General features: G+C 37.6%; 1 protein-coding gene across 3 annotated transcripts in view; it reads right to left on the bottom strand.

The window, feature by feature from the left end:
- The window catches only part of LOC149455377 (uncharacterized), a 110738-nt gene extending 98060 nt beyond the window's left edge, over nt 1-12678 (bottom strand). The window contains exons 1-2 of one of the 3 annotated variants that reach the window (XM_089686204.1): nt 12536-12678; nt 5611-5686 (exon numbers count right to left, since the gene is read on the bottom strand). In XM_089686204.1, coding sequence (XP_089542330.1) covers nt 5611-5677 — 67 coding nt within the window. In that variant the 5' untranslated portion in view covers nt 5678-5686; nt 12536-12678. Of the gene's footprint in view, nt 1-5610; nt 5687-8586; nt 8606-12530 lie in introns of those variants that run through there. The other 2 variants (XM_089686205.1, XM_089686206.1) reach the window with 2 other exon arrangements.
- Between the last annotated feature and the right edge of the window lie 1144 nt (nt 12679-13822).

Here is a 13822-nt window from a genome sequence, read left to right as displayed (position 1 = left end):
GGTTGCCAGGGGAGCAGTTCTTCCCTGACTGCATTGTGCCAAGTGTAACGTTTGGTAGAAGTGGAATTATGGTGTGGGGTTCTTTTTCAGGGGATGGGCCTGGCCTTAGTTCCTGTAAAGGGAACTCCTAAGGCATCAGCATACCAAGACATTTTGGACAACTTTGTGGGAACTGTTTGGGGATGGCCCCTTCCTGTTCCAACTTGACTGTGCACTAATGCAGAAAGCAAGGTCCATAAAGACATGGATGAGCAAGTTTAGGGTGGAGGAGCTAGACTAGCTTGCACAGAGTCCTGACCTCAACCCGATAGAATACCTTTGGGATGGATTAGTGCGGAGACTGTGAGCTAGGCCTTCTCATCCGACATCAGTGTCTGACCTCACAAATGTGCTTCTGGAAGAGTGGTCACACATTCCCATAGACACACTCCTAAACCTTGTGTACAGCCTTCCCAGAAGAGTTGATGCTTTTATAACTGCAAAGGGCCAACTCCATATTGAACCCTATGGACTAAGACTGGGATGCCACTAAGGGGCAGGAATCCCAATACTTTTGGCAATATAGTGTATATATATATATATATATATATATATATATGCTTTAGTGTCTGTGTGTATATATATATATATATATATAATTTTTTTGTTATTATTATTAATATACATTTTTATTGATTGATATCTTAAATATTTTTTTTATAATCAGGTTTTTGGGAACAAATTACACTGTTCAACAGGTAAAAAGTTTTGGGCATAAAATTAGCTAATCTTACATAATTTTGGGGTGCTGAAAACGAAAATGACCCTAAAAAATGTTGATTGGCTCTAGTTTCCATGATATAGTCACCCATCTAATGATGTAAGCCATTCAAAATTATGATGCAACTTCAGCTGCATATTGCGCAATTGATACTGGTGACCAATAGAAAATTGCATGTATACTGAGATGATGCAATATTAGCCTTTAATTGCATCACTTCACTGCATAAAAGCTGCAGTATCTGTAGCTGATTGTAGTTCGACAGCGTCTTTACATTTCGTTTTATGCTTATATAGGCTACTCAGTAATGCCTCGAACTTGTGTGAATAAAGCAGATAATTTCTGCTATATCTGCGGTGAAATAACTTTTATCTCACAAAAAAGGAGGATAACAGGAATGATTAAGAAAGCCTACAACTTGTATTTTGGCTGCAAGATAGGAGACCAGGACAAGAACTGGGCACCACATATATGCTGCAATTCTTGTGGGACGGCACTGGAGCAATGGTTGAATGGAAAAAAGGCATCTATGCCTTTCGCTGTGCCAATGATTTGGAGACAGCCAACAGATCATGTTAGTAATTGTTACTTTTGTATGGTGCCTCCAATTGTAAAAGGGCTAAATAAGAAGAAAAAGTTATCTGTGCACTATCCAAATATTCCATCGGCAATACGTCCAGTTCCTCATGGAGAGGGGCTACCAATTCCTAAAGCACCAGAATCCTTCGTGGTTGAGTCAAGTGAGGAAGAACCTGAAGCGTGTAGTCACGTGCAGTTGTAAGAGATAGCCCTTTCCTCGAATACAAGAGAAAAGCCAAGAGAAGCAAAACCGACACAAACTGAAGCCAAAACTAGTGAGAATCCTAAGTATTAAAATGATTCAACTTAGCTTATGGCTATAATTTTTCTTGGTAATCCTATGCAATATATTATGCCATTTAGGCTTTGTTATGTAGTCAATATCACTTGCTTTATATTTGTGGAAAGACATCTATCTATATAATTATTGTGCATTATGTAGTCATTACGCCTATAGTAGAAAACTTTCCGTTTACAGAAAAACTAGAGCCAATTGACAAATTTCATTGTTATATTTGAACTCAGAATGTGAAATTCATTAAGAAATGGATCCTTTTGTTTCCAAAACTGGCAAAAAATAAAAATTTGTTGAACAGTGTTATTTTTATTAATCATATTTCTTGCACTTTTCTATGTAATGTGTTATACGAGATTGTAAAAGGTTGTACATTAGGATAGAACATGATTTGTGGGTATATAGTGTTTTCATCTTGGTTAGGAACTGTGTTTTTTTCATTTTTTTGTATTTTTATTTGAGTATTTATACATAATCTTGGGGTGTTTTTATTTATTAATGGGGTTGCCATGGAAGTAGTCTTTTAGAATATGGTCAACTTTTAAATGATAGAAGGCTGCTATTTTACCTTTAGTGTTTTTAAACTTTAGAAATATGGCCGTTGTTGCCCGGGAGATTAGTAAACAAATGGGCATGTATATAAGTTATGTCAAGATGTCTGATCAGGTTTCCCTATGAGGAAGTCACTGTACTATGTGACAAAACGCGTCGGAGGGTGTAACCGCATGACATCAGCATGCCCAGAAGTTTGTGAGTGGCCATATTATATCCCTTCCGTTGATGTCCAGGCCTAAGCCTAAGAACAGTTTTTATATGTGAATAACATTTTACTGTTTGGTGAATAAAGTTCAGAGTAGGCTCATACTTCACTATGAGATCTTTTATTTTTTTTATATCCTGCAGAGTGGGAAGGTTCCTATACTGCCGAGAGAAGTATGCTCTGGTAGGATTGCTGAATTCTTTTGACCCAGTGATCTGGGAAGGCTGTATTTGACTTTCACCATATGGTGGGTCCTATTCTGAGATAAGAGGCAGCAGAGACAGGTGTTGGGACACAGTGGTGGATCTTTTTTGCATGTTTTGGTGTTGGAGCACGCATATCACCAAAAAAGTATTGTTTATATTGTGGAGACACATGAGTATTTACAAGAGAATTTTGTGGACTTTACTTGACAAATAATAATTGAGCACACGTTTTTCACCTGTATGGATATTTTACTGCACTTATTATTGTAGATAAAGTATTATATGTTTTTTTCGCACAGATATATATTATTTTTGGTTATTTATTCATAAGTGAATGATAATTTGTTTATTATTTGAATATTTTATTCACTAATTTTTGGTTGCAATGAAATTTGATTGGATTTTTATTGTCGGGTGTGGAAATGTAAATCACTGATTAGTGGCATCAGTTTTATTTATATTTCTATTTTTATAATTTATTTTTGGTTAGTGAGGTAGTTTTCTGTTTTCTGCACAAGAAAGTGTAATGAATGATAGGGCCGTGTGGGCAGAGCCCCATGCAGCTGCGCGGTTTTCTAAATGTTACATCTGGCGCAGGGAGAGGAATGCCCGCCCATTGTTACAGGGAGAAGGGGTTTGGGAGGAGAGGGTACAGATGATGGAATATGTTACATGTTCCACCTTAAAAAACCATATAACATGTTTCAAAGGTGAACTTATCCTTTAATTGCTGAATGCAGTTTTGCATCTTTGACATGTGTTGGTAAAACCGCACAGATCATTGCAACTTCATAGTGTATCCAGGTGGATTATACTTTGTTTTTTTTTTTCAGGACAACTTGGCCTTCAGTTGGTGATAAATGGTAATGGAAAATCTATCTGTGTAGTTATTGCCATTACCATGACCAACCTCAAGAAAAAATCCACCAAAATAAATTCTCCCAATCCTGGTGTTTGTGGCGATACTGTGTATGTGTATATATTTTTTTGTTTGTACCTGTAGTAGGACCAAGGAACATTAGTGCACATTTTGCTGACTTTTTTTTTAATCCAAACTAAATACACCAACACTATCACTGATGCTGACTTTGACCCTAAGCAAAACATTTTTTTTAATCTCACCTAAACATACTGACACGCTACTTTGGTCCTGACCCCGACACTAACCAAAACTCAAGCATTGATCTAGCTATTTATCCTTTTTTTTTATTCTTTTTCTTTGGCTAGGAGAAAACGATGCAATGGGGGGAAATGTATCAAAACTGTAAAATACAGAATCTGGAGCAGTTGTGTATGGTGGCCAATCATCTTTACCTTGTTCAGTTAAGCTTTAAAAATGAAAGATAGAAACTGATTGGTTGCTATGTACCGCTGCTCCAGATTCTGTCTGCTCCAGTTTTAATATATTCAACGCCAGAGGAGAAGGAGAGCACAGGAGTGAGTTTTACCATGAAAGCCAGTCACAAGCTATCGCAGTGAGCATTTAGCCTGGGACCACATATATGCAGTGCGGTATATGACCTGTGATTCGCACAGGAACCGCACTGCATTCCTGTGCCAATCACATGCATTTCGTATGGCTCTTATTGCACCGCACCCGCACCAAAAATGTACAGGACTGTTTTTTGGCTCGCACTAGAATCGGATTGCATGGGTATTCACATCTGTGTGATCCAATTCTGCAGATCACACTGCGCTTTGCGGACCGCTTTCGGGGTGTTGTTAACTTAACATACACACCCACAGCGGTTCGCATGAACGGGGTGTGATTCTGATGCGGTGCGGAATTCGCACTGAAAACTCTGCGAATTCCGCACTGCATCATTGTGAACCAGGGCTCAGGCTCTGTTCACACCAATGTGTTTTTTAGTGCTTTTTGCACAAACGCACTACAGTCCATTTAACATGGTTTCCTATAAAACATGTTCATGTCTATGCTTTTTTGAGCTGCTGTGTTTTTGGAAAGGGTCAGGGACTTTTTTAAAAGAAAAAACAGTGTTTTTGCTACAATCGAGTTCAGTGGAGAAGCTGCTGAAATGCATGGTAGTGTGTTCTTGCAGTGTTTTTGCAGTGTTTTTGCTGCGTTTTGCATTTTTATTCTGTCTAACAACAAAAACAAATTTCCACTTTAACAAAAAAAAGAACTGAGCAAAACGTGTCAAAAACGCATCAAAAATGTGTGTAGAAAAATGCAAAACAAACTGCAAAAAGCACTGGAGAAAGCATCAAGCGCAAAATACATATATGTGAACGGAGCCTTAAAGAGGATTTATAGAGAGCTCCTATAAAATATATTGCATTTATACTATTGCATGTTTGCATTGGCGTTGAGATAAAATACACTTTATCTCTTAGGTTGTAAGCTCGAAAGAGTAGGGCCCTCGAACCCCTCGTGTATCACATTGTATTGTTATTGTACTGTTGCATGTTCTGTCTCCCTTTGTAATGTACAGCGCTGAGCAAACTATTGGTGCTTTATAAATACTGTATAATAATAATAATAATAATCTGAGAAAGCCTCCACTCTTAAGCTGGCCATAAATGTATTGAAATTCGACCAGTTCAGCAGGGACTGATCCATCTATGGATTTTTGATCCATCTATGGGCAGGCTAGTTGTACTACTTCTGTACAACCTGTCTGTCGGGTTTTGTTCGCCCAATCAGTGCTGCCAGCTATAACCTGCAACACTGGTCATTGTATTCTGCCAGCAGGGAAGGCCCCAGTGCCAGCAGAACACAATAGCACTGTGGGATTGATTTCCCCATTCTCATGGACTGTGTGGATGGAAGAATGAGCACATTTTTTTTTCATGCAGCCCACTGTTGAATGAAAAAAAAGTATAATGTATAGTCTGCCTTGCATTCACTTCACTGGAAAGTGCACACACAAAAGTTTAGAGTGTACATAATCTCACATCTTAAAACAGCTTCAGCCTCAATAAAACATTGGATGCAGTTACATTGGATATAAATATTATATGCTAATAAAAGTGGGTGTGGTGTACTTACCTGAAACGTATTCATTCACACAGATAACCAGGATGAGAGATCCCAGCAGGTACTTTAATCCTTCCATTGTTGATCCCTACTGGAGAGACAGGATGACTGTTATTGTTGTGTTACACTATTTGATTTATTATTATTCCTCTGTGATCATTACTTGTTTATCATTGTTCTGTGTCTTTAAGCTGCCTCCTCCTGTATAAGCTGATAAGCTGAGCTCTTTCTCTCACTGTACTTGTGTATACTCCTTCCCCTCTGCCTCTCCCTGTAATCATTGCACTGTATACTGTCTTCCTGAATGCATATTCCATGAAGCTACAACATTAATGTTTTTCTACCTATGAATATTCGCCATTAAACGGAACATTCAAATGGGTTTCCTCATCTGAATTCCTCAACATGTGAGTTTATTAATTGAGTTAAACTATTTGACCCAATGCAAAGGATAAATTCAACACCACATGGCATAGCTGTATACATCGTTAGAGATAAGGTTTGTCGTCCTGTAGTTGAGTCAGAATAGTTATGTTGTGTTTAATTGTATTGATAATACTGCTTCTCTGATTTAAAACAGTGCACTAAACCTTACAAATATACTGGTGATGTTTAATCAGACAAAAGATTTCTTTAATAAGCTAATGCTGAATACCCTCATCTCACATTTTTTCCTTATTTTCAACTTTCTAACCTTGCTGTGACCCAAGAAGACAGTTAGATGCTGCTCAGGTAGGGAGGCGAAGTCCAAACTACACCGCTGTGAGCAGTGGTATATTTTGGTTTTGTGCTGCACTAGGCAATGCTAAAATCGGGCACACCCCATCTAAATTTAATTCTGTAAACTCCACCGCTTCCCATTAGAGAGCCAGCTTTTCAGAAGAAGGGGTTGTTGTTTAGAGTGCGGAAGGGGTTAACGTTTAGGGTAGAGAGGTTGGGAGGGGGGTTATTCTTTAGGATGAAAAGATGGAGATGGGGGTTATTGTTTAGGGTGGAGAAGTGAGGAGGGGGGTAATTGTTTAGGGTGGACAGGTGGGGAGGTGGTCATTGTTTAGGGTGGAGAGGTGTGGAGGGGTTTATTGTTTAGGGTGGAGAGATGGTTTATTATTTAGAGTGGAGAGGTGGGTAAGGGGTTATTGTTTAGGGTGGAGAGGAAGGGAGGGGGTTATTGTTTACAGTGAAGAGAAGGGGAGGGGGGTTATTGTTTAGGGTGGAGTGGCAGGGAGGAGGAGGTATTTAGGAACCCCACATCTACCAATCACTGCCCTGCACTACAACATCCAGCAGAAGTTCTTCAGCAGCTGAGACACCAAGGGAAAGCTGAGGGAGGGGGAGCCTGGCTCAGGGAAGGACACCATGACACCGGGACACACTACTCACTGGACAGAGCAGAATCACCATGCAGTTGCCAGGGGAGGGGAACAGATTTTTTTTTAACATAAAGTAATTTTAACATATATTTTTACATATATTTGTAAATGCATTCCAAAAATGTAGACTTGTATTTTTAAAGACATACAGTATATTTGAAATGTATTTTTAAAAATATTTATATATATATATATATATATATATATATATATTTATTTATTTATTTTTTAAATATATTGAATATGGCCAAAATTGTAGCATTTCAAATATATGGCAATATATTTGGGAAGAATATTTTTAAAATACATTTAAAAAATATTTTTCTTCCATATGGGGTGGAAGGGTTAGTACTCCTGCTAGGTTTTTGTTGCTACCCATGTCCACACTGGAGAAAGTTATCTTCTCTGTTCATCCTACTGACTTTGGTACAGAATGTGATGTGAAAAAAAAAAACTAAATTCTTAAGCTGGCACAGGAATAGGTGGTAAAGTAACATCTTCCAATGGGAAAACCAGTTCTGGTGACAAATGATAACCCCCTCAGTTTGGAGAAATCTACTCTCTTTCTGCTGTAGGACTGGAAGTGAAGAGTAATCACTCCAATGGGACATAAAAAAAAAAAGACTAAAAAAAAAAGACAGCTCATAACTATTCCTTAAGGCCCCATGCACACTAACTTTTTATAAGCTCCTAGAAGCTATTATGAGCATTTTTTGTGCTCCTAGAAGCTAATAGTATTATCCTATGTGCCCATGCAAACTATCTTCAGCGTTTAGAAGCAGAAAAAACACTTTTTTGTAGAGTTTTACAGGCTGAAAAAAAACTGAACGCTCCTAAGCACTTTTAAATGCTCCTAACAGCTTTTTTTTTATTCATATACTGTAAAAACTTTACAAAAACACTAATGCTTCTACACCCTTCTAAATGCTACTAAAACGCTACTATAGACCAGCACACAAATGCTATGGTCAGTGTTTTCCATCCAGAGTTTTTTTCTAGCGGTTTTTGAGTTTCTAAAAAACATTAGTGTGCATGGAACCTAAATAAAAAAAAATAGTGTGACTTTGCATACAATTTAATAGATTTATGCTTTTCAATCAACAGTGAGATGATACATTCTATGTACAAAATGTTTTTGTAACATCACATAATTTATCTAATTTTAGACTGAAGCCCAACTCCAACTTTTTAATTTGGGACAGAATGTGGAAAAGTGAACAGAGTTTTGGACAAAGTGTGGAACCTCTGTCAGATTTTTATCACTCGATAAGAAGAAGGTGTGGGATACTGGATATAACTTGGGTCTAGTGACTGGAAAGTCAACTCATTTATAAGCAGCTCTCCAAGGAATAATGACCACAAATATCTAGTGATAAGTGATCAAGTTTGGTTCTCTGGAGGTTTGCCAAACAAATGAAAAAACCTGCAAACTCCGAACCCCATTAAAGTTCTGGGTAGCTGGTGAATTTTGTAATTGTTTTGTTTGACCTTTTTCAGAGACAGTTTGCACGCTTTTGTTAAAAAAGAGACAAATTAAAACCCTCTATGCAGTTTTATATATTTCTGTTATAGACCTGTTTTTTGAGCAATAACCTTGTCAGTACAAAATAATACTTACTGTTTTTCTTTTTTTGACCAGTGTTCATTTAAAAATAAAATAGTGTGACTGTAAAATAAAAGTATAACTTTTATTCTATAATTTGTTCTTTTTAAAATGACATTAAATTATGATCCTGGTACAAAAGCATTGCAAAGGTATATACAAATTAAATAAAATTTCGTATTTTTTAAAATTTGCACTTTTTAATTGTGACACAAAAAAACAAACAAAAAAAAAAACAATACATTTTAAATATGAATGGTTAATAAAATAGGAAGAAAAACAGTAGGAAAATAATAGCTGAAGAGAAAAGAGGAAGAAAGAATTAATCAGGACTGATTAGGGTAACCATTAGGGTAACCACTTGCTGACCAGTCATGTACCTGGTACATCACCAATCTTCAAGTGGTTGTACTGGGATGACGCCTGCAGCTGCAGGCATTATCCCAGTACCGTTTTTTATACCCAGCAGTCATCTCTCTTGTAATAGCAATCGGAGCGTCTAACTAGCCGCTTGATCGCTATTACAACTCCCCCACCGATCTTGGTGTTTTTGAATGCTTTTAAGTGCAGAAGTGGGATATTAAAGACCCCAGATCCCTCTATAAAGAGTACCTGTCACATATCTATTGCTGTCACAAGGATGGTCACATTCCTTGTGACAGCAATTACAGTGATGAAAAAACAAATTAAAACAACAGAACAACTACAGGAACATTCACAAGGCTCAGAGGTACTGGCGCATGCGCAGTAGGCACCCAGCTGTGAAGCCACAAGCTGTCACAGCAGAATGGTCACACTTAAGATGTCAGCACCTTGGAAAAAGGATGGCCATTGAAATTGGCTGCAATGAGGACACCGCTGGATCGAAGGATAGGTGTGTGTGTGTGTCTGTTTTTAAAAGTCAGCAGCTACAGTTTTTGTGCATTTTTAATGGAGCTGCGCTTTAAGTGGGTAAACTAAAGGTTATTAAGGTTTGAAACAGACAGATTTTATTAACAAGAAAAATTTTTTTTTACTTGTTAGGTTGCTTTAACTTACATATTTTGCAGATTGAAGATTATCCATTTAATCTGCAGATGAATGAAACGGAGTATATACAAAAGTAACAGTGTTACAATGGAGTTTATTTACTAAAGCTGGTTCACTCAGAATCTTGTGCACTTCTGCATAGAAACCAATCAGCTTCCACGTTTTATTACTAAAGAAGTTAGAAGCTGATTGGCTACCATGCACAGCTGCACCAGATTCTGAGTGTACCGGCTTTAGTAAATCCCCCCTATTGCATTTATTTAGCATCTGAACAGTGTTGAGAAACAATGGGTCAGATGGTTCTTTATCTAGAGGCCCCATTCACATCTAGTGGTTTGTGATCACAGGTGGAATCACTGCGATTCTGCCTGTAATTCCAAGTCTCACTGCAATAGTGGCAAAATGTACCATGTGTTGTTGGGTGCCATTCATTTTTAATGGCACCTAAATGTGGTGTGGTTTTGCTACGGTTGTCACTTGCATCAATTGCGGAAAACCTCATCATGCGAAGAGTGTCACCCAATAAAGGAGCAAGAACTTTTTTTGGGCGACAAGCTTCATGCAGCAATAACTCACACGACAATAACGGCCAAACCACACAGCAATTAGGTGCCATTAAAAAATGAATGGCACACATATTTATGCATGCTGCGTTTGGCCTCTATTGCAGTGCGATTTGGAATTGCGGTGATTCCGCCTGCAATCCCAAATCGCTAGTTGTGAATGGACCCTTACAGCAGCAGCTGCTAGAACTGCTGTATTTACATGGCAGCTCCCAGCTTCATTTTCAGAGCCAACAATTGTCGGCAATTGGGAAGGGGGTTATCCACAGTGGAGAAGACGGACTGGATGTGCTAAACACATCCTGTGTACTTTGATGACTTTTTTTTTTTGATTGTTCCATAAGAGCCATCATCAACCAGAAGCTGTCATATATAGAAGCAGTAGCAACATTGCTTTTATATATGATTTTCAGATCCCACTGAACAGGGGGCATATAAGTTTGGGCAAAGTTCTGTCTGAACCTAGATTCGGACTGCACCATTTGCTCATCCCTACTTAGCAGCAGTGTATTGGAGGGTGAATGTTACACTAAATTGTGGACATTTTGAAGTCTAATAGGTAAGCTATTGTTAAAAAAACTTCATAGGTAGCTGTGTACTGCAATGGGGAACATTTAACAAAGCAAAAAACGTTTTAAAAATACCATTAAGTGGAGAGTGGGTCCTTTTACTGAGACATGGAAAAAACACCAGGCTTTTAAATTATATGCTTTGGGGATGCCTTTAAACTGTATGTGGTGTTACGGAACAGTACAATTTTCATGGACAGCATTAGCAACACTGTATTCTAGTATCAAATAGCAGACCCCAATCTGATTAATTACAACAAAAAAAAAAGGATTTTTTAATTATCAGTCACCAGCTTAAACTGAATGGTGGAAATAGCAGCCACAACAGATCTAAAAGCTATAGGAAAGGTTACTCAACAATAAAGTTAATGCCTTCAACTTTTTACTAATTGGTCAGTAGAGAAATAGTTTAATAGTTTTGCAGTACAACACTTCAAAACCACAACTCCACATTTCACAAACTCCCTCCCATCCCCATATATTCCCAAAATATTCCAAATTTAGACTTCAGGTATGTGTTTAGAAGAAATTGGCAAGTGTTAAGGCAGTACAGAAGCACTTGAATTGACATAAACAAAGAGATGTGGAAAGTGTTATCTTGCAATAAAAATTAGAGTACCTTAGAGACAATAATCACAAGCAAGCAGCTTGGTTAGGCCACAATATGAGAAAGAGAGACAAACAGGTTTTTCCTTAAAATAGAAATTAGAGTGTATTATTTAGGACATTATAGCCACAAATATTATACATTGGCTGGACAGTGCAACTCCAGATGGCTCCGGCTGCAATTAGCAGCTGCAAAAACTTACAATATAAAACCCACCCAGTAAGGGTAAAATGCTTGTTAAGTCTAAGGGGTTACAGAAGACATTGTATTACTTTCCTGACTGCTCACTGCATTGGTTCCCTCAATCTGTGCAACCAGTCCATTCCAACCTGCTCTGCAAGCTGCTACTGCCAACCTCCACCATAGCCTTAGACTGTAGGTTACGAGCCCGAGGCACTGTCCACTGTCCACAGATCTGACAGCACCAGACCCAGCCAGGGTAGAGTCAAATTAGTAATCTCTCTTCTGCAACCACCAGACTTAATGAGCATTTAACCCTTGCAACATTGGGATTCCACTGCAAGGTTGTTGTTTTTTTTAATTTGTGCCCACAGCTGAACTTTGAAGTCAAAGTTTTTTTTCTAGTTTTCAATAAAGAAGAAAAGAGTTTATACTTTTGTCAGGTTTTATTGCTTTTTGTGTTGCATATTGAGAAGAGTTTCTATAACATTCTGCCTCTAGGATAGAAATTCACTGGGGTAGGAAATAACAGGAAATCCCTCCAACTAGTATAAAAACAGCAGGAAAAACACTTTTTATAGTTGTTCAGAACCTCTCTCAAGATTTATTGCTGTCTGTATCTTTCTGTCCCAGTAATCCATTCCCCTCATTTCTTTTGTGTCATTAAAGTAAAGAAGTGAGATAAAACTTTTTATATGGAAAGAGACAGCAATAGAAACATGAAAGAATTTCTAACGTTTCCTTACCCTACAAAATGTTTTGGTCAAAATGAAGTCTTAGTCATTATAATAACTGTACTTAGAATATGAAATGAAAATGATAAATTTAATAAGTGTCATTTAGCTAAAATGCCTAATTTGACAACTATAAACTGAAAATTCACTTTTTTAGTTTGTCTTTAAACACATAATTATACATAAAATATAAATCTGCAAAGCAAACAAACATGCTAAAACATCTAAAATATCACGCTGTTTCTGATGACAGCAGCAAGCATATGTTTGGCTTTACCTTACCTCCTTGAGGTTTCAGTGTCACCTGTCGCTGCTCACATATGGCTGAAGACTAAAGTTTAGGCAAGAACAAAATGTAGTGTAATTGTTTGCAATATATTAATTATGACCACACCTGTAATAGCTAAAATAGGACAGACTTTAGCTTTCATTACCCTAAGGGATTAGGTTAGAACACTTGAAGGCGATATCAAACAATTTTGCTTCTTAAAACTGACCCTCTTTTTACGTCTGCATGAGTGTCAGATTTCTCTCAAAACCCTAAAGCATTATATTTGAAATACTTTGTTCTCTAACAACTCATTCTTTAACTGCAACGTTTTAAGATTTCTCTTATCATTCATAGGTCACAAACATTTACAAACAACCAGTGAACAAAGATCAAAGTTTATGATAAATGGGTCATATGCATAACTGAAGTTACAACCACGCAAAAGATTTTGATGGAACCCAGCCGCCCAGGTGGCCAGAGATAAGCATGTTTAGTCAAAACGCATTGCGTGGTATTCAGGAAGAAAGAGCATAAGTAGAACAAATGGGATGAAATGGGTTTACATGTACTGTGTATATTACATGCATCAGATTCAAAATGCTTTAAAAGCAATTTCTATCCCCTACTGATTTTTATTGTTTTAAAACAATATACAAGGTGGTTACCTTTAAAAAGCGATTATGGGACCAGAAGGCCCAATAGATGTTTGTGAAATGCCTTTAAATTTTTGTAAGCATTGCTAAGAACAGCCTTTTTCAAGCAAGGTTTTATGGCCCTTTCAGGGTTGGTTCTTAAGGGCTCATTTAGACCTGTAAAGAAGTTTAAGTTCCCATTACTACACCTACTGCATTAAGGTGCAGTAGTGGCACGTTTTCATTGCGTTTTTAATGTGTTTGCTTTTCCTTACAAATCCCCCTTTACATTGGTTTGTATGGATTTTTGTATTATCATCTTGGTTAGTAACACTTTCTAAACACAACTCAGACACACTGTAAATGCTGTAGGGGTGTTTGTGGTGTGTTTCAAGTGCCTTTTGCAGCGCATTTACATTGGCATCAGTGAAAGCATTTGGGGTGTGGTAAAGTCTTGCAAATGACCCATGTCAGATTATTTTGACAGGACACAATGTAATGCAGCGCTACTGTGACTATGTGAACAACCCTAAGCGCTGCAATGCACACAATTTTGACAGGCATTTATGGAGCTTCCAAAATGCACATGAAATGTCTGCTTTTCAAGCTAATGTAAACTTAGCCTAACAATTTCTTGAGCAATAAGCAGTGACAGATTCATCTGCC

The sequence above is a fragment of the Staurois parvus genome, unplaced genomic scaffold (genome assembly GCF_062004578.1).
Source record: "Staurois parvus isolate SC_StPar_1 unplaced genomic scaffold, SC_StPar_1.0 ptg000394l, whole genome shotgun sequence".
NCBI lineage: Eukaryota > Metazoa > Chordata > Amphibia > Anura > Ranidae > Staurois > Staurois parvus.
This window is presented reverse-complemented; position numbering and strand designations above follow the sequence as displayed.